The sequence below is a fragment of the Osmerus eperlanus genome, chromosome 6, assembly GCF_963692335.1.
Source record: "Osmerus eperlanus chromosome 6, fOsmEpe2.1, whole genome shotgun sequence".
Lineage (NCBI taxonomy): Eukaryota > Metazoa > Chordata > Actinopteri > Osmeriformes > Osmeridae > Osmerus > Osmerus eperlanus.
Window position 1 is genome coordinate 2,601,510 of NC_085023.1, and position 21,397 is coordinate 2,622,906.

General features: G+C 49.1%; 1 protein-coding gene across 1 annotated transcript in view; it reads right to left on the reverse strand.

Annotated features, from left to right (window-relative positions):
- Positions 1 to 21,397, reverse strand: part of dst (dystonin) — a 136,876-nt gene that overhangs the window by 96,046 nt on the left and 19,433 nt on the right. The window contains exons 5-9 of the mRNA XM_062462990.1: positions 10,646 to 10,707; positions 6,464 to 6,553; positions 4,722 to 4,757; positions 2,288 to 2,365; positions 357 to 449 (exon numbers count right to left, since the gene is read on the reverse strand). Of these exons, the coding sequence (XP_062318974.1) occupies positions 357 to 449; positions 2,288 to 2,365; positions 4,722 to 4,757; positions 6,464 to 6,553; positions 10,646 to 10,707 (359 nt within the window). The remainder of the gene's footprint in view (positions 1 to 356; positions 450 to 2,287; positions 2,366 to 4,721; positions 4,758 to 6,463; positions 6,554 to 10,645; positions 10,708 to 21,397) is intronic.

Genomic DNA, 21,397 nt, shown 5'->3' on the forward strand with positions numbered 1-21,397 from the left:
CCAGGACCTCTAGTGGTGGGGAAGGGGAACTACAGCCAGCGAACTGAGGCTGACTTGGCCAGGGATTCAGATTGAGACAAATCTCAACCATGGTTACATAACATAATCCACAAAATGTATACCCACATCAGCTTACACAGCACGCTAGCTCCTCAATCAGGATCTGGTCAACGTAGAATAGACAAACCTTCAAAACTATTCTGACAAACAAAGTACATGATTGAGCTGTGAGTGAACACATACACCATAGCTTCTACTTGTTCTCACAAGCCCACACACACATACACACACGTACACACACACACACACACACACACACACATGTACATACACACACAAACATATTTGTCTCTGACCTGAAAGTGCAGTATTATGGTCCATATTAATCCCAGGGTGAGTTTGGGATTCCCATCTGTGATGTCATCATTCCTGATGTTCACCAGCTTGACCTGAGGGGAAGACACAAGGTTTGATCTAAACAACACGCCATCTTTACATACTTTGTTTGTTTGTGTTTTTATATTTATTTATTTTATGCCTCAATGTAAAGCACTTTGGCTTCCCCTGTGGTTTTTTAAATGTGCTATATAAATAAAGTTGATTGATTGATTGATTTATCACACCACAACTTGCCACAAGGATTTGTGTTTGTGTATTGATGTACACGACTGGAAACTAGATGCATTTCTGAAACTAGATGCACTAGTTTCCGCTGCGCCTGCAGTGATGAGAGCTCCGCTAGGTTAGTATAGGTTATAAGGATAGTAGAGGATATTATGTGTATTATAGGTTTAGTATACTCTATTGTTTATTATTGTGTATATTTTGGAGGTTTATTATATTATATGTTAGCTTATCATAGGTGTAATCTATGTTCTGAGTACTTATATGTCATGTTATGCCAGGTTGCTTTGCGTTGTCTTGTCCTAAGAATTTCAGTGCCCAGTCTGACCTTGTGTTGGTCTGTGTACCTGACTATAAAATACTTAAACTTGAACTTGAACATTTCTCCATCTGTACATGTTTTCACAGAGAGGATTGTAGATTGTGTTTCTTGTTGTTGTCCTGCATCGGTGGCTATAGCAGATCATTTAAAAGCCTACTTCTGTGATCCTCCTCTCAGAGGATTTGTTCTAGAGAACTGCAGATTGCCAGAGCCTGCTGTTCTGTATGCCGCCAGTTAATCACTGACGATCTGGTACTTCCAATATTAAGCCACTAGGGGGCACTGCAGGCAGTGAGATTTCTGCTTTATTACTGGAGGAATGTCCTTGTCAATATTTGCATGGATTCAGCCAGGCTATTTTAAATATACATGGTGCGACTGTATTTTGTTAAATGCAAAGACTTTGTAAAGCTATTTCAGAGACAGTGCTAAAGTCAGTCACTTGGTCTACAAGGGGTTATGATGCTTTGAAGTGTAAATATATATATACATAATATATATATATATATATATACGTAAATATATATATATAATATATATTTTTTCAAATATATACCATACCCTAAAGTGTTAACGACTCTTATCAGTATCCATAAAGTCTAATCTGCACACAAACGTACATAAATATACCTAAATGTTCAGAGTATCAGTGATATCTTAAATTTATCTATCAGTATCAGTGATATACTAAATTAAATGTTTATAAAGTTCTATATTGAACTTCCGACAGACTGATGCAATCTGAAACAACCCTATGGATCATGGCGTGGCTGAGTAGCACAGGGGGACTAGATTTGGTATTTGGCGGGTTATGCATATGAATGAGGGGAAGTCTTGACCTGGTATGTGGCTAAAACAATGGAATAATAGAATCGTTTGCGTGTGGTTCTGTGAAGCCTTTGTCTCTGTGCACTGGGCCCACTGTCATGTGACGTCATGTCTAGCGACAGCTGAGGAGCTGCTACCATCACAACTGGAATGGGGGGGAGAGGGAGGGAGCATGCGTGTGTGTGTGTGTGTGTGTGTGTGTGTGTGTGTGTGTGTGTGTGTGTGTGTGTGTGTGTGTGTGTGTGTGTGTGTGTGAGAGAGAGGGAGGTGGGGGGAGGAGCTGGTATCATTGTGTGATGTCATGCTGCTTGTCTAAAGATCCTCCAGCTATTTGACATTAGTTCTTACCCCTGACACGGACGTCTGGTTTGACCTCTAGTTATCTAACGCTCCATGACCCCTCCCCCCTTCTCCCAGCCACCTTTCTGTTACTCATGGGCCAACATCAGGGAAACGTCTCCATGACAACAGGCCCGGGGGAGCGGCGGGGAGGCCACGAGGCCGGGTGCCTACCTGTCGTCTCTTCAGGTAGTCCAGAGCGATCTGGACGTTCTGGAGCCTGTGGAAGCGCATGCGGCCTTTCTCCCTGGGCTGTGGGGCAGACGAGGAGGAAGAGGAGGGCATGTTAGTGAGGACGCTCTCTCATCAGAGCGGCCGGGGACGCGACACACTGGAGAGGAGAGGGGGGGAGGGGAGGGGAGGAGGAGAGAGGAGAGGATGGGAGGGGAGGGGATGGGAGGGGAGGGGAGGGGAGGGGAGGGGAGGGGAGGAGAGGAGAGGAGGAGGGAGGAGGGGAGGAGGGGAGGAGGAGAGAGGAGAGGATGGGAGGGGAGGAGAGGAGGAGAGGAGAGGAGGGGAGGAGGAGAGGAGGGGAGGAGGAGAGAGGAGAGGAGAGGAGAGGAGGGGAGGAGGGGAGGAGGAGAGAGGAGAGGATGGGAGGGGAGGAGAGGAGGAGAGGAGAGGAGGGGAGGAGGAGAGGAGGGGAGGAGGAGAGGAGGGGAGGGGAGGAGAGGAGAGGAGGAGAGGAGAGGAGAGGAGGGGAGGAGGGGAGGAGGAGAGAGGAGAGGATGGGAGGGGAGGAGAGGAGGAGAGGAGAGGAGGGGAGGAGGAGAGGAGGGGAGGAGGAGAGGAGGGGAGGGGAGGAGGAGAGAGGAGAGGATGGGAGGGGAGGGGAGGGGAGGGGAGAGGAGAGGCGAGGAGGAGATGGGAGAGAGGAGAGGAGAGGAGAGAGGAAAAGAGGAGAGGAGGAGAGGACATGTTGCTACAGCAGAGTTGTACCTCCTAACCTGTAGAAAGACGGCAGACAGACAGAGGAAGCAGAACCCCTCCTACACACACAGTAGACTGAGTTTTTTAACCAAAGCACTAAATAAAACATCTCTGCATACAGGCTTAGCTCTCTCAGTGTTACATGGAAAACCACAGCCATCAGTCATCAGAACCTGACTGAGAGGCTGTGGTGTCATGACAGAGGCCTCCAGAGAGACAGCTATAGAAACAGGGACCATGGGAGGCAACAGCCTCAGGTTATGAAATGGAAAATGCATCAGTAGCTGGTGGCCAGCCCCATGGTGGTTAAGAGGCAGGTCTGGGCCATGGACAGAGGCAGCTACAGAGGCAGCATCAGAGGCAGATTTGGGGTCAGATTTGGGGTCATATTTGGGGTCAGATTTGGGGTCATATTTGGGGTCAGATTTGGGGTCATATTTGGGGTCAGATTTGGGGTCATATTTGGGGTCAGATTTGGGGTCATATTTGGGGTCAGATTTGGGGTCATATTTGGGGTCATATTTGGGGTCAGATTTGGGGTCATATTTGGGGTCATATTTGGGGTCATATTTGGGACTCTTTAACCACTCGCAGAAAAAAAGGTTCCAACTAGTGCCTGGTTGTCAGTGAGGCAGAGCCGTCTGGTGTTGAGCGTGCGACCTGAGACAACACCATATGGTTCTGAGAAGAACCATTCCCTTTCTGCTGAGAGTGTTAGTCAGGATGTCAAGAGAGGTGCTCTCAGTAGGAGGTGTCCTGGTTTCAGACCCCTTCCAACCTGACCAGACCCAGACCAACAGCCTTCCACGATGAAGCCAGAGGGACGACATTCACCAGAACACCTTTCTCCCACAGCTTTCCTCCAGCACAGCAGCATATTCAGGAAGGTGGTTTTCGTGAGAAGGGTTCTGCAGAACAACCACACCCTGGGTGTCCCGGGGTTCACGCTGGGGTGACAAAATGGCCGCCCCAAAGATGAAGAAAGCGATTTCGATTTTAGATGTAAAGACCCAGGATACATTTGAGACCACATAACGCGGCCATTTGGGACGTGTCAGCTATGATTATGGCTTCGCTCTGCAGTAAATGTACACCTTGTATCCAATAACTCCATGTCTGAATCCTGTCTGTGTTCCACGGTTTTCAGTGTCTTTACGTACAGTTTATCACATCATCCACAAATACGTCAAAAGAAACTAGGAACTGGAGCCTGGGTCTTTACATCACGACATATGGAAGCCTAATTCATCTCCAGGCTGGCTTCTCTAAGCAGACAGACGCCTGCTCCACACAGTGGAAATAAGAAGCAGTGCATGGCCCGGACGGAACGACAGCCTCTCCAAGAAGCCAAACTGAAACCTCAAACAAGCCTGCATATCTACGAGTGTCTCTCCTGTGTATGTGCACACTGCAGCCCTCTGTGGAAGGAGGTCGTGGTGATGGCGGAGAGAGTGTGGGGTGAGGGTGGTGATGGCGGGAGAATGTGGGGTGAGGGTGGTGCGCTTGGTGCGGGGTCTGCTCCTGTTAAAGTCAACTTCACGCGCTACATTAGTGGGGTTACGAGGGGAGGTTGAGGAGTGCTGTCCACACCTACCCCCTTATCATCATCATCATCATCATCATCCTCACGACGCGCCAGTCCATGCTGCTCAACCGGACATGCTTCTGCCACACTCACCAACCGTAACGTCTTCAGGAAGTCTCGCTCCCTTGGCTTAGCCCAGAGAACGCAAACAAGAGAGAAAACACAGGGAGGAGGAGCAGGAGGAGGAGCAGGAGGAGCAGTAGGAGGAGGAGCAGGAGGAGGAGAGGAGGAAGAGGAGCAGGAGGAGCAGGAGGAGGAGGAGGAGGAGCAGGAGGAGGAGGAGGAGGAGCAGGAGGAGCAGGAGGAGGAGGAAGAGGAGCAGGAGGAAGAGGAGGAGGAGCAGAAGGAGGAGAAGGAGCAGGAGGAAGAGGAGCAGGAGGAGGAGCAGGAGGAGCAGGAGGAGGAGGAGGAGAAGTAGGAGGAGGAGCAGGAGGAGGAGACAGAGAGAGACAGAAAGAGAGGTAGCGCACGCAGAAAACCAGTGTACAGAGTGAGAGGGTGAAGGAGGGGATGACGGGGACATGGAGGGCCATCCATAAGGAGAGGAAAGAACACATGGGGAGGAAGGTAGAGAGGAAACAGGATGTAAACAAAGAAGTGTGGATCAAACTACATACATATATACCTGGACCTCCATGTTTACACATATTCTCATAGAAGTCTGCTGTGTGCGTAACTAGGAGGCGGTCATGAGGCCAGAAGTGACTCAGCTGAAGATAAGAAAACCTTTTCTACTCGTTCAGGCATGGTTGAAACAGTTCGACATGTCTCCTGCCGCACCAGATCTCTGCACACCCAAACACCAGACTAGGCCTCAAAACGAGTTTCCTACACACAGGGTCCCACACACCATCCTGGCTCTCTAGCATCTTGGTGTTAGCGTGTCCCTAGCTAGGAAGCATAGCAACAACAGTAGGAAGCATAGCAACAACAGGGCGCCTTCACCTATCAGAACACACAGCTGTGTGTGTCTTCGTTTCTCTTCACTCATGTTGGCTGGATAATCTGTATTTATATGACAAAGCCCCCCTCTATCCCTCTACACAAATAAAATATATTCTAGTAACAAAACTGCATCGTGGAGGGGTTTATGTCAGAGAGACAGACATAAATCTCAGAGAGACTGACACAGACTGAAATCTCAGAAGACTAGTCCTGTACCACGTCAGGGTTGGATACGTGAAAACGCCCATTCCAAAATGTATTAACAATTGCACAAATTAATTAATACTGTTACCTTGGAGTTAAACAGCAAAGTCAAACATACTATGCATTAGCCTTGACAGAAATTCACACCAGTCTATGTTGCAATACATTTGACATTTTCATCATTTAGACGCTTATATTCAAACAAAGTATACATCGTGCCTTCAGAAAGCACAGCAGCTGGTAGTGATAACCAGACTCTAGTGACGTATGTATGACCTTTGTGTGACCTTTGCGTGACCTTTGCATGACCTTGAGACGACACCTGCCCCACCCCCGAAACAGCCGCCTGAACATGAACACCAGGGGTCTAACAGTCTGAATGCACCTAGCAGTGTTAACAGCCCTCACTGCAGGGACTGGGCTGTAGGGGTGGGAGAAAAAATAAATTCACATTCGAATCGCGATTCAGTCTTCTAGCGATTCACAATTTTTATTTTTTATCTTGGAAAAATCGTGAATCGATTTTGAATCAAATTGTGACCCCAAGAATCTATTTGAATCGAATTGTGACCCCAAGAATCTATTTGAATCGAATCGTTCTGTACCAAAAGATTCCCCCCCTAGTGGGTTGAGTGGGTGGGACCTGGAGAGCCGGACAGTGGGGGTGATGAAGAGGATCTACTCACCAGGGAGTCGCCAGAGAGCACCTCCAGCAGAGAGATCAGGTTGTGTCCATCTCTCAGGTCTTCGTACAGGTCGTTCACGTGCTTCCGTACCTGCGGATCACAGCAGACACACTCTTACACTCTGGGCTGGGACAGGGAGGCTTGTATGAACATCAGACGTCTTGGCTTGATTGTGACGTGCTTCTGAACAGTGCTGCCTGGAACACAATCAGAGGACTGCTTTTTTTAAAGTCTGTTGTGGGACCTCTAGTACTGTGTGTGGTCCTGACTATCTGTTCTCTTGGTTTCAATGTCCGGAGAGAGACAACCTCAAGGTGAGCGGATGAGGAGCCATAAACTCAGAAACTCTGAGGGCCAACATGCAAGACAAGGTCAACACAGAAAAAACTAAACGCCATAAAACGTTACCACCATATCAACTGTCCCTAACCATCTCTTTAAAGGGGTCATTGACTGCAAAACCGAGTTTACCTTGTCATAGTTGAATAACGACAGTTCGGTGGGTAAAATGGACATACAGTGAATCTCAAAGTCCATTGACACCTCTTTCCTATCTAAATCTCACAATTTGAAACTGCTGGTGTAAAACGAGCGGATAAAAAAATCATCCATCTTTTTGGCTCTGGTCTGTACCTTGGTCACGCCCCAAAATGTGCTGCGCGCTGCTCTGTGTACTACCACAGAATTAAAAAGAAGAACGTTTTTCAAGGATATTGAAAATGGACTACGGTTGTAAATGCAGTGTTCCAGGCTGTACAGGGAATGCTGACACTTTTCAGAGTCTTCCCAGGGAACCAAACACTCGACGGGCTGTGATGTTTGTCTATGAGAAGAGCCCTGTGCAGGTCAATCCTCAATTATACATTTGCTCGAACCATTTCACCGAGGACAGTTTTGAAAACCTGGGACAATGTAAAGCAGGATTTGCTAAGAAGATCACCAAGGCCGTAGCCATGGAGTGGAGCACATTGGGGGGGACAAATTACATTTGTTATGATAATTTCAAACGTGCGTGGTAGCTTGTCGTGGCGTAGCACATTTATATTTTTATTTTTATATCAATATATTGGGCGGGGGGGGGGGGGATTTTGACCAGATTTGAGTATTGGGGGGGATGTCCCCCCCCCAATATATATTATGATTATGGCCTTGTTCATCACAACCGCAAGCTGCAGTATGATTTTGTCGCTAACAGTTATTAGCAATGCTAACGTATCCTGTATCTAGCATAGGTATAATGTGTGATGATTTTGTTTCTTGGCAATGGGGCTAACGTTATTTCATTTTCCTGACTGTGTTTCATTCTAACCGTGTTGTCATGTAAATCTACAATTCACGATGCATGTTTGTCCAGATCTTTGTCAGGTTATTTTTTATTCTATCTTTCAGTAAGTTTTTATTTCAAGTCTCCACCTTCTTGTTTCAGTGAGTGCTGTTGGCCGTGTTGCGTGTTTGCTCCGTAGCTTTACTTGTTGTAAACCAACCAATCAGCAGTGTAAATGACCCCTTTAAGAACCCTTATTACTGCCATATCAACTGTACCGAACCATCTCTTTAGGAACTCATAACTCACTCGGTCTTTAATTTGCTGACACCCCTGTGGTTGGAAGTACAAGCCATGGCACACCTCTCAGGTGAGTCTAACCTGTTCCAGAGAATCTGGGTGCCAAACAGAGGCGTATCTGCCTGTTAGCATGCTACTGTAGATCCATCCTAATAATAATGTATTCATTTAGCAGACTGTCTGCCTGTCTGTCTGCCTGCATGCATGTCTGTCTGTCTGCCTTTCTGTATCTCTGTCTGTCTGGTTTCCACAATGCCGATGACCTGCTCTTACCCAGAACCCTCATCCACATAATCCCATGTAACAGGCACAGCTGGGGGGCCAAAATAGCTCTGGTAAGGTCTCCGTTATTGGGTCAGCCAAACTCCCCCTGATCCTCTCTCTCTCTCTCTCTCTCTCTCTCTCTCTCTCTCTCTCTCTCTCTCTCTCTCTCTCTCTCTCTCTCTCTCTCTCTCTCTCTCTCTCTCTCTCTCTCTCTCTCTCTCTCTCTCTCTCTCTCTCTCTCTCTCTCTCTCTCTCTCTCTCTCTCTCTCTCTCTCTCTCTCTCTCTCTCTCTCTCTCTCTCTCTCTCTCTCTCTCACACACACACACACACACACACAAACATGTACAGACTCACAAACAGACACACACTCACAGCATTAATCTGTGGTATCTGCACAGCAGAAACATGTCCTGAACTAGTCCCAAGTAAGGAATGTGGTAGCAGGGGTTTGGAAGGTTGAGAAGAGGACAACAGCAGAAATGGTGCCAGAGTCCAGAGAATGTTCTGGAATGAGAGAGGAGGGGGGCCAGGGAAAGTTCTCAGGTAATGAGACTGTTATGTGTGTGCGTATCTCAAGTGAGGCTGTTATGGGCTCAGGAGTTAGACAAACAGGACTTCCCAGGACAAAGATGGAGGGGTCTTCCAGGGGTAACAGCTGGGAACTTGATATGTGATTGCTTATTGTGTCTTACTGTACCACGTGCTGCATTGCTGAATAAACCATCAAGCAACCTTGACTTTGAAAGATATTCCGTCTCTGACTCTATTTTTGAAAAACCCTACATCATCTTAAAGGTTTAACACACTTCTGCCTGCACTTGTTTTGCTGGACTATTCTGAATGAGCAACCAGCACCAGATTGTACTACTCTCTTACTGACTAAGCATGTTACTCAATAGATATCTCAGTTCCCATGAATAAAATTCGGATTAGCAAATAATTAATGATTACCGGTAGTAAATTCAAATTTACTAGCATAACAGGTTGCGAAAGGCAAACCGTATTACAAATTGAGCTGAGCCTGAAAGATCATGTTGTTTTCCAGAACATAAAAATCTACGTGACGATATATGATGATACTTTGTTTCACAACGCGGATGTGGGAGGGGAATCACTGAAGGTTTAAAGGAGATAAGAGATGCTACTGAGATAAGCTTAAACAAACCCCCTGCACTGCTAGATGGGCGTAATACCTATGTGACGACAGAGGCGGCCTTCTGGATGAAAAGAAAGAGCTGACAGGTACTGCAGCTAATGGTTCATCAGGTCTGGCTCTGATGCTGCCACTGAGCGCTAGAGCCTGACTAGTCTGGCTTTGTTGTAGAAACAGGGTAACTAACCACCTCAACACACACAGGAGCAGGCTGGAGGTGCTGACAGAGGGTGGGGCTGAGAGGAGGTGTCGCTTAGTTGGGACTGGGAGGATGTGAAGTATCTAAGGAGGAGGTGCAGTATCTTAAAAGGAGGAGGTGCAGTATCTAAGGAGGAGGAGGTGCTGTCTCTAAGGAGGAGGTGCAGTATCAAAAAATGAGGAGGTGCAGTATCTAAGGAGGAGGAGGTGCTGTCTCTAAGGAGGAGGAGGTGCAGTATCTAAGGAGGAGGAGGTGCTGTCTCTAAGGAGGAGGAGGTGCAGTATCTAGGGAGGAGGAGGAGCAGTATCTAAGGAGGAGGTGCTGTCTTTATGGAGGAGGAGGTGCAGTATTTAGGGAGGAGGATGTGCAGTATCTAAGGAGGAGGTGCTGTCTCTAAGATGGAGGAGGTGCTATATCTAACGAGGAGGAGGTGCAGTATCTAGGGAGGAGGTGCAGTATCTAAGGGTGCAGAATCTAAGGAGGAGGAGGTGCAGTATCTAAGGTGGAGAAGGTGCAGTATCTAAGGAGGAGGAGGTGCTGTCTCTAAGGCGGAGAAGTTACAGTATCTAAGGAGGAGGAGGTGCAGTATCTAAGGAGGAGGAGGTGCTGTCTCTAAGGAGGAGGAGGTGCAGTATCTAAGGGGGAGGAGGTGCTGTCTCTAAGGAGGAGGAGGTGCTGTCTCTAAGGAGGAGGTGCAGAATATAAGGAGGAGGAGGTGCAGTATCTACATTTAGTCATTTAGCAGACGCTCTTATCCAGAGCGACTTACAGTAAGTACAGGGACATTCCCCCCGAGGCAAGTAGGGTGAAGTGCCTTGCCCAAGGACACAACGTCAGTTGGCATGACAGGGAATCGAACTGGCAACCTTCGGATTACCAGCCCGATTCCCTCACCGCTCAGCCACCTGACTCCATCTAAGGAGGAGGTGCTGTCTCTAAGGAGGAGGTGCTGTCTCTAAGGAGGAGGAGGTGCTATATCTAAGGAGGAGGAGGTGTCCTACCTTCAGGAGGTGTTGGTTAATCCATTTTGTGAAAGTCTTCTTCTGTACTCGATCTCTTTCATCTGCGGGGGAAAAACAGACATTCAGCTGTTTATAAAGAGCTCAGCAGAAACCCACTGGACCACAACACCAGGTAACAGTTGAAACACGTCTATTATCACAGAGCAGATACAGCAGTACACGCTACTGCAAGTGAATAGATCCCTTACATACCCTAAAACCATTTGACATGTGTCGGTATTAACATCAGAGAGAGCTCAGTCTCTTTTTTATATCAGTCTCTTTTTTATGTCATGTACAATTAAAACTAGTTTTGCTAGAATATTCCCCCGAGGTCCCAGTGTTTGTGGGTGCATGTTTAGCCTTCTAACTGTGGGTTCCATGATGAGAGCTGGCTTCCATGACTCATGGCCTTCCACCGCCCACTAGCAACCACACTGTTTTTTTGTTTTCTCCGTAACCGTGGCGACCGGGCTGGCGTGCCGGCATGGCGGCAGGCGGCAGACAGCAGCGGTCTCGCAGAGTCACAGCGGACCAGAGAACTGCAGGACAGCAGCACTCAGAGCTGGTCACTGTTCACAAAACCAACACACAAGCGGACGATACACGTAAGGTTTTTTGCCTGCGTGTTGCAAATTACAACCAAGGGATTCATCAAGTCAAACCCATCTCAAATACTTTGAAATACTTTCATGTGTAGATAAACATCATCTCTGCTAGTTAGATCTCTGCAATATCTCTGGATCATACGGACAACAGTATGATATCGATAAGAGTAACCAAATCTAAACTTGACATGACTATTACCAGGACGCTGTCATAAACACATCATTCATGAACAGTAGTGACCTGGCTGGAGGTAAAGCTATCCCTCCCGCCGCACCTGTCACTCAGAGAGAACTCAGAGAGAAAGAGAAACAAAGAACAGTCTCCATATCGGTCATCGTCATCGACCTCAGCTTGACCCCACGGCTTGTTCTCAAGCCTACCCGTCGCTGCGTTGGGAGATTCAGAACTATCTGACCACCACATTAAAAACATTTACAGTTTCCAAATCCCCTTTAAACACTGTGATTGTGGCTCTATTCCCACAAGAAGAGAGAGAGAGAGAGAGAGAGAGAGAGAGAGAGAGAGAGAGAGAGAGAGAGAAGGGAGAGAGAGAGAGAGAAAAAGAGATACCATAGGGAGGGAGGCAAGCAGGAGGAGAAGGAGGAGGAGTAGGAGCATGAGGAGGAGGTATACTGACCCATGCAGCACATGACAGACACCAGGTGAGCGCTGAGCTGTGCGTGGCTCCCAAGCAGGTGTCTCACCTCCCTAACCAGGGCTCCAGGACTCTGCTCCAGCATGCTGCCGGCAGCCAGGGGGACCAGAGTGTGTGTGAGCAGGCTAGCGCGCCAACACAAGCTGCTCCAGACTCCTCCTGCCTGGACTGCCTTTCCCTGCCTGCCTGTCTTTTACGCTCTGCCTGCCTGCCTCTCTCTCTGCCTGCCTGCCTTCCTGCCTCTCTCTCTGCCTGCCTGCCTGCCTCTCTCTCTGCCTGCCTGCCTGCCTCTCTCTCTGCCTGCCTGCCTCTCTCTCTGCCTGCCTGCCTGCCTTCCTGCCTCTCTCTCTGCCTGCCTGCCTCTCTCTCTGCCTGCCTGCCTGCCTTCCTGCCTGTCTCCCTGCCTGCCTGCTTCTCTCTCTGCCTCTGCCACTCTCTCTCTCTGCCTCCCTCTCTAGCCGGCCACCCTGGTATGCTATGCTCTACAATTCTGCTCTGCTTTCCCTCTAGCCTGCCTGCCTCTGGCTGCCTGTCTCTACAACCTGACTACCTGCCTGCATGCCTGTGAGCCTGTCTGTCTGCCTGCTGCACTGTAGTGGGAGCCTGTCTGTCTGTCTGCCTCTGTCCTGCCTGTTGGCTTGCTCCTGTCTGACTGCCTGGCTCCTCTGTTTGTCATCGCTTGCCTTTTTGCCCCGTCTCTGCCTGCCCGTCTGCCTCCAGGGTGGCCTACCTTTCTACCTGCCTGCCTCACTGCCTTGTCTATGCCTGCCTGCCTCTCTATGTGCCTCTCTGTTTCCTCCTGGCCTGCCTCCAGGGAAGGCTCTGCTCCTCTCCCACCCAGCCTCTAAAACGAGTCCCGTCAGGTTTTCCACGTCTGCGTTTCTCCCTCCACGTGTTTCACTGTTGACTTTAGGGAGCCACAGGCTCGCAGAGCGCTACAGAGAGGAGGGCCTCTGACAGCAGAGAGCTCAGACAGGACAGAAGACCTGCCTTTTGCTCTGAATTAACACTTAATATGTCAACAAGGAGCACACGTTTGCTGACTGCTGTGTATGGTGAGCGATATAACAATTGTTCAAACCCACGGGGCCATCGCACCATTTCAGATCAACTGTCCCTCTTCTACAGTTGCCCAGACATGCCAAATGATTCCTGTCAGCAGAATTACTTCAAACAAATCCAGACAAACGTCCCATTGATCAAATCCATCAACACGCCTAAATGTGGCACGTCAACATGGCACTTGGCCACTGTTTCATAACCTTAGGTCCAGACCAGGGAGGAAAACTCAGTTCTTAATTATTTTCCACTGTCCTCTGACATCAGTAAATGTATTTGGTTAAATGACGTCTCCGGTGTTACTAAATATAAAGAATGAAGAATCAGTCCAAGCCAAGAGAAAGTGATAGACATGCAAAAGAGTTGATGAAAGTATGTCAAATATTGTTCTTTCCTAAGCAAAGGTCCATATCTTAAATAATCATAAGATAAATATACACGTCTAGACATGCTGGCATTTGATACATCGCTCTCTCAAAGCTGAAAGTTCTGTCAGTGAAACTAACCAAAGAATGCGTTGAACTGATAAATAAATACTGACAGTGACAGTCTAGTGTCTCCAAATCCTCCTACTGAGAGCTACAGTCACTGCATGTCTCTACAGACGTTTCCATTTAGCTCATCTAAATATAGGATGTGTGTAAAAGCTACTGGGGATTGAGAACTGGGTTGGACTGGGACTGAGTTCACCAGGAGACAGACCCGCTCATCATAGTCTTCCTTCACCAGCACTTGGAGCCAAACTGCAGCATCTTGACAACATTAGTTGTCTATGAGCTTTAACCTCAAGCGGTTTAAACCAGTGTGGAGACGCTTGAGCAGTTAGGGAACTATAGGGTACAGGTGGTGTTATGCAGCATCACTGCAGGAAATCACACCACCTCTCCTCTCCTCCTCTTGACCCCTCCTCCTCCTCTTCAACTCTCCTCTCCTCCTCTTGACCCCTCCTCTTCAACTCTCCTCCTCCTCTCCTCTCCTCTCCTCCTCTTGACCCCTCCTCCTCCTCTTCACCTCTCCTCTCCTCCTCCTCTTCAACTCTCCTCCTCCTCTCCTCTCCTCTCCTCCTCTTGACCCCTCCTCCTCCTCTTCACCTCTCCTCCTCTCCTCTCCTCCTCCTCTCCTCTCCTCTCCTCCTCTTGACCCCTCCTCCTCCTCTTCACCTCTCCTCTCCTCCTCTTGACCCCTCCTCCTCCTCTTCACCTCTCCTCTTCCTCTCCTCCCCCTCTGCTCCCCTCCCCCTGTTCTCCTCTACACCTCCTCTCCTTCTAGACATTGTACTACTGCATTATTCTCCTTTTATTATCTTCCCCATCTCATTCACTTTCACTTACAGAGTGCCTCTCTCTCTCTCTCCTCGCCCTCCATTTCCCTTTTCACTCTCCATCTCTTTGCGGCTCTATCTGGCTCTATCACTTCCTCATCCTCTCCATCACCTTTTAACTGGGTCACAGACAGATTTAGTGCCGGTCATTCCGGACACGCCCTTGTGCAATCCTGAAGGCTTCGTCTGGACTTCCTCTGCATAATACATGAGTGTGTCATGCTGCTCATTAATATGTAGAGAAGCCAGGAAGCAGCCTGCAGGAGCCCCTAGAGGGCTGGCAAGACCTGCAGCCTCAATAACCTGTCTCACCACACACAGAGATCCTAATTCAGCAAATAACCTGTCTCACCCTCACACACAGATATCCAAATTCAGCAAATAACCTGTCTCACCCCACACACAGATATCGTAGTTCATCAATACCTGTCTCACCATCAGTCTCACACACAGATATCCTAGTTCATCAATACCTGTCTCACCATCAGACTCACACACAGGGATCCTAGTTCATCAATACCTGTCTCACCATCAGACTCACACACAGAAATCCTAGTTCATCAATACCTGTCTCACCATCACACTCACACACAGGGATCCTAGTTCATCAATACCTGTCTCACCATCAGACTCACATATAGGGATCCTAGTTCATCAATACCTGTCTCACCATCAGACTCACACACAGAGATCCTAGTTCATCAATACCTGTCTCACCATCACACTCACATATAGGGATCCTAGTTCATCAATACCTGTCTCACCATCAGACTCACACACAGAGATCCTAGTTCATCAATACCTGTCTCACCATCAGACTCACACACAGGGATCCTAGTTCATCAATACCTGTCTCACCATCACACTCACACACAGAGATCCTAGTTCATCAATACCTGTCTCACCATCAGACTCACACACAGAGATCCTAGCTTTAAGAGATGAGGCATGCGCTCGGCAGGAAGAGAAGAGATGTTACTAAAACCTAAATAGGATGCTGTGTTGTTGGCAGTGCTTTTGATGCATGAGAAGGCAGAGATGTGAAAGAGAAACTGTTATATAATCCACAGTGTAATAAACATCACTAATGGCCTCATCATCTACCGCCAAACAGTGCTGTAAGATAATGAATCTGATTGCAGGGCATATCCACCCATGTGAACGTGTGGAAAGGCAGTGTGCCTCTACAGATAGAGGAGGTCATCTTAAGAAAAGGGTGCCCTCTTGAGGAACATATCGGGAATGTCAACTTCGGAATCAAACGCCTCAGGATCTAGGCGCTCAGATTCTAGAACGCCCCATTTTGACGGCTCGTGTTCTAGAATGCGGAAGGTTCTAGTCGTAGCCAGCACTCAGCAGCAGCATGAGAGTGGGACACACGTACGTACATTGAAGAGACACAGTGATTAAAAGCTACAACACTTTTATTAGACATAATTGGTTGTAAAGGTCGAAAGCTTGTCAATCCCTGTGGTTGTTTTATAACCCCTTCACTCCATTTAAACCCATAAATTCTTACTGACCCTCCTGTACAACTGTTTACAGTGTTGTCAAGTTCAACCTGACGGCCAGCTGATAGCTGAAGTATTTTACAATCCCTGTGACCACAGGCTAGCCCCAGGAATCACAGCACTCAGCCACATGTGAAGGCCCCACAGGTGAGCAATCAAACACCTGGGCTTTCTAAGTCCTCGTCTGGTCCCCTGGTCAGGGAGGCCGTTCTGGTGACGCAGCAGAACCTGAGGGCCCTGGAGACACATGACCCCCGACACCATCGCTCATCGCCTGTATGGAGCTCCCACTCTGTCACCAAGCCTCACATCATGTCGTGTGTGTGTGTGTGTGTGTGTGTGTGTGTGTGTGTGTGTGTGTGTGTGTGTGTGAAGGAGTGTGTGAGCCACTGACAGGAGCGTTGGAATACACACAACAACAAAACCCCCACATGAGTCCTCACTGTACTCTCCATGTCCTCACTGTACTCTCCATGTCCTCACTGTACTCTCCATGTCCTCACTGTACTCTCCATGTCCTCACTGTACTCTCCATGTCCTCACTGTACTCTCCATGTCCTCACTGTACTCTCCATATCCTCACTGTACTCTCCATATCCTCACTGTACTCTCCATGTCCTCAATGTACTCCCCATGTCCTCAATGTACTCTCCATGTCCTCAATGTACTCCCCATGTCCTCAATGTACTCTCCATGTCCTCAATGTACTCCCCATGTCCTCACTGTACTCTCCATGTCCTCACTGTACTCTCCATGTCCTCACTGTACTCTCCATGTCCTCAATGTACTCCCCATGTCCTCAATGTACTCTCCATGTCCTCAATGTACTCCCCATGTCCTCACTGTACTCTCCATGTCCTCAATGTACTCCCCATGTCCTCACTGTACTCTCCATGTCCTCACTGTACTCCCCATGTCCTCAATGTACTCCCCATGTCCTCAATGTACTCCCCATGTCCTCACTTATGTCTGCTGTCAGGTGCAGTCTTAAAACGTACAATCGAAACACACACGTTGCAAGTGTGGTGTTGACCCCTCGCCCCAACGCCCTCCTCCAACTCAGACCCTGTTCAGCTCCTGACCCGCAGACCCCTCTGGAGACCCCCTCAGATCGTCTCTCTACACCTCCGCCCCCAGCAGACCAGCAGGTCAGCCTTAAGTCCAACACAAACACCTGGACCCCTGACCCCCGACCCTGTGAGCACACCCCATGCCCCCTCATTAACACACACAGCTTTCACACACCGAGGGACAGGTCACGTAGAACTCACACACACCTTCATGCCTAGCAGTTCTGTGCTGAGCTAGTGGTTTAGGTTTAGCACTGGTGACTGTGATAGTGTGTCCATGTGCTAGCTCATCATGCTAACTGTTGAATAGGATTCAAGTCTGAATATACAAGTAATTAGAACCCCAAAAAGTATATTTCTATAAAAACCAGGTTGTTCTGTCTGAGGACTAACTACCAGATAAACTACAAAAATAAAAATGTATTCCAAAAGTAGCCATAGTGTTTGCCTGTGGCTTTTGTCAGCTGATGTTGAAGAGCGTGTGCAGTGAAGGCCATGGGAATGTCTTATGAAGGTGTTACCTAACAGTACTTGACCCCTGACCTTTCTGGGTTGATGTTTGCAGCATCACACACACTCTCCTCCATTAATCCTCCCGGCTCCGCCCTCTCTGTCTTCCCAGCACGACAACCAGCACGTCAACCAGCTCCGACCAGGAAACAACTTCTAACACTGGTCAATTATTACGGACAGACGGACAGTGAGAATGATGATCTGTTGACAAACCTGAGCTGCATAGAGACTTATTAAACGGGAGCGTCCCAGGTGCTGCAAATCGTAAAACAGAATCTGCACATTCGAGGGTTTTACAGTGTGTGTGTGTGTGTAGTAATACAGCCTGGTTATAATGAGCTGTTTCCACTTTGACACAAAAGCCGACATCGACAAAAGTCACCAGGGAAGTCCTAAAGGATGTTGCTGAGGTGAGCTCCACAGGGGGTAAAATGGTGGCCAGCCAAGCTCATGCGACTGTGAGTGACTTGCAGTTTGACAGTGTTCCTGTCCCTCCACCCCCAGTCTCTCCCCAGAGGACACCAGGTGTCCCTCCCCAGCAGTGAACTGGCCATCGCAGAATTCAGAGGGACAGTTGCTGCCTGACCTCCCGGCTGTGTTAGCCCTGTGGCTAAATATAGCAGCTAGCCTTCTACGCTAGCCCATGTGTTACGCTTCTGCCTAATATGATATCCGGGCCACTTCAATGACAACCTTGCTTACGTCGCTGCAACATGGCCGAACGTCCTTCTGACACGCACCACACAGGAGCCAAGGGGGGTTTGAGAAAGGTGTTTCAAACGAACAGCGGTCCTACTGGTCTTTATTTGGCATGGGTGTTCTGTTTCAGGGGCTGCGACTCTGCTCTCTGCCTACTTCAGGACGGTGACTGCATGGCAGGCTATCATATCAGCCCAGACACATGACACAGCGCACTGGCCAGGCCACGGTTTTATTTATAAATACACCAAAAGTCCCACACTCGAGGGGATTTCACCTCACACGTAATAACACAACTAGACATACGGGCGGTGGGAAACACAAGCAGAGAGGACACAGCGCAGGGCTCTCTAAAACTGGTCTCTCTTCCTGGCTTGGCTTAAGACCCGCCCACGCCCCCCACCACACATACTCCCCCTCAGCCATTACCCCTCCCCCCTCTCTCTCAGTGGAGGGCTGGAATAGGGGAATGTCCATCCGCCTCTCTGTAGAGTGTCACCAGCTAGCTGCCAGTCCCTGGCATGCAGGCTGGCATGCAGGATGAAAACAGCCTGCAGTGAGACCAGACGACCACGGGCGCTCATTCGGAACCACCGCACACTGGGACACAGCAGAACCACCCCACACTGGGACACAGCAGAACCACCGCACACTGGGACACAGCAGAACTACTGCACACTGGGACACAGCAGAACTACTGCACACTGGGACACAGCAGAACCACCGCACACTGGGACACAGCAGAACTACCGCACACTGGGACACAGACCAGGCTACAGGCAGGCAGGCAGGCTGGCCCTGCGCTCTAACCACCCTCCTCCACCTCCTCCACCCCATCTTCTACCTCCTCCTCAACCCCCCACCCCCACCTCCTCCACCCCCCACCTCCACCCCCTCTTCTCTCTCCTCAACCCCACACCTCCTCCTCCACCCTCCAACCCCCACCTCCACCCCCATGCTCATACTCCTCCCCCTCTCCTCCTCCTCCCTCATCCCACTCCTCACCCTTCCCCTCTCCTTCTCCTCCTCCTCCTTCACAAACCGTCTCAACGTGTGAAGGCTGATCTGGGCGCAGGTGATCTGGGCTCAGGTCCACCTCTGTCGGCATAATCTCGTTCATCATGATCTAACAGGCAAAACCAATCCCAGAGAGGCACTCCTATTCTAATACAGTTTACCACCTTGCAAATACTCAACACAGCTACTACAGTTTATTCCAAATAGCACAACTCCTGTTCTACTCTGTCTGGTCCACACAGTATGTGCTACAGGTGGACGCAGTTAGCGAACAGCCTAATCAGTCGCTGCCTTCTTCGGTAGCTGAGACCTGGTTACTTTGCACTGTGGCTGGGAAACGCAGACCCTTCCCTGACTCTGAGCACTGACATATTGTTAGGACCTCTGTATCACTTAGCATCTATCACTTCCGATCCTTCATCTTCTGCTGTACTATGTACATACACTGTTTGTGTGTTGCTTTGGGCTTCTGCTACATGAATAACATGCATAAGGCACATCTCCAAGACTTCACACCCTGAGGAAACCTGGGGTGGAGGAGTGGTTCTGTCTAAACTACAAACCCACACACTAACAGACGTGTTGTCACCCTGAGGAATCCAGATAAGTATGGAGGGAATAACAAATGTGAGATAGAGCAAGAGAGAGAAGAGAGAGAGAGAAGAGAGAGAGCAGAGTGAAAGAAGAGAGAGAAGAGAGTAGAGAGAGAAGAGAGAGAGAGACAAGAGAGAGAGAGGAGAGAGAAGAGAGAGAGACAAGAGAGAGAGAGGAGAGAGAGAGAGCAGAGTGAAAGAAGAGAGAGAAGAAAGGAGAGAGAGACAAGAGAGAGAGAGAGAGAGAGAGAGAGAGAGAGAGAGAGAGAGAAACGTTGGAGGGTGCCTCCCTCTTGTTCCTTCTCAGTACCATTAGAATCACAGACTTTCAGCCAGCCAGCTATCCAGTCAACCAGTCAGCCAGCCAGCCAGTCGACCTGCTTGACCGGTCAGCCAGCCAGCCAGCCCTTCAGAGCATGCCGCCTGGCCAGCCTTCAAAGGCTCCTCCAGTCTCCTTGTGTTCCAGCCTGCAGGCTTGAGCCAGGCCCACAAACAGGAAATCAGCCCACAGCAGAGGGGGTGTCCCTGCCTGCCCGCCCGCCCGCCCTACCTACCTACCTACCTACCTACCTCCCTACCTCCCTACCTCCCTCTCTCTGTTTGTCTGTCTGCCTGTCTATCTGTCTGTCTGTCTGTCTGCCTGTCTGTATGCCTATCTGTATGCCTGTCTGCCTGTCTGTCTGTGTTTCTCAGTCTCTCTCTCTCTCTCTCCTTTCAGGCCTAACAGAGGCTTGTGTCCTTCCCTCCTTCCCTCGACAGGCCCCTCCTCTGCTGTAGCATTGGTTAGCCTAGCAGGCTGTCATGTTGGGTGACACGTTATCAGGGGAAGGAGGGGGGAGGGAGGAGGGAGGAGGGAGAAGGAAGGAGGGGGGAGGGAGGAGGGAGGAGGGAGAAGGAAGGAGGGGGGAGGGGGGAGGAGGGAGGAGGGAGGAGGGAGGAGGGAGAAGGAAGGAGGGGGGAGGGGGGAGGAGGGAGGAGGGAGGAGGGAGGAGGGAGGAGGGAGGAGGAAGCAGGACAGAACAACAAGAGGAACAACGTCTTCTGTCTCAGTCTTCCAGGAGAGCATGCCAACGTGCCAAGCAACTCCTCAGCTAGAATCAAGCTTAAATAGAGCCGTGGCTCCATGTAATCATGTTGTAACTTTGAAATGACATATCTGAGAGTGTGTGTGAGAGATCATGGGAGAGGGATAGAGCGACTGACAGTGAAACCGACTGGGTTTTCTACATCTCCAGTATCAGCATAGTTTAATGAGGCAAACCAAACAGTCTAGTGTTTCAGTCATAGTCTGGGAAAAATCTTGTGATGAAGCTAACTAATGTTGATCTAAAACTGGTTGTTCTAAATCTATATATCTCTGTATCAACAATGAATAGGTGACAAGATAATCACACACACAAACACACAAGAATCAATGCGAGCTCTGTCTCTTTCACTATCTTTCTGTCTGTATTTCAGACTCTCTCTTCAATTGCTATATTTATTTAAGGAACAGACAGCCAGGGGACCACACAGACACACGCGTCAAGGCCACTGCGTGTGTGAAGGGTGCTTGATGAAGAGCTCATCTCAGACAGGAAGTACAGAGGGCCTTTAAACACGAGTCATCATCCCTGGAGAGACACTCTACAATGTCAAGGAGAAGGTTGACTGACTACTAACTGAACGCGCACACTCACACGCACGCACACACACACACATCTTC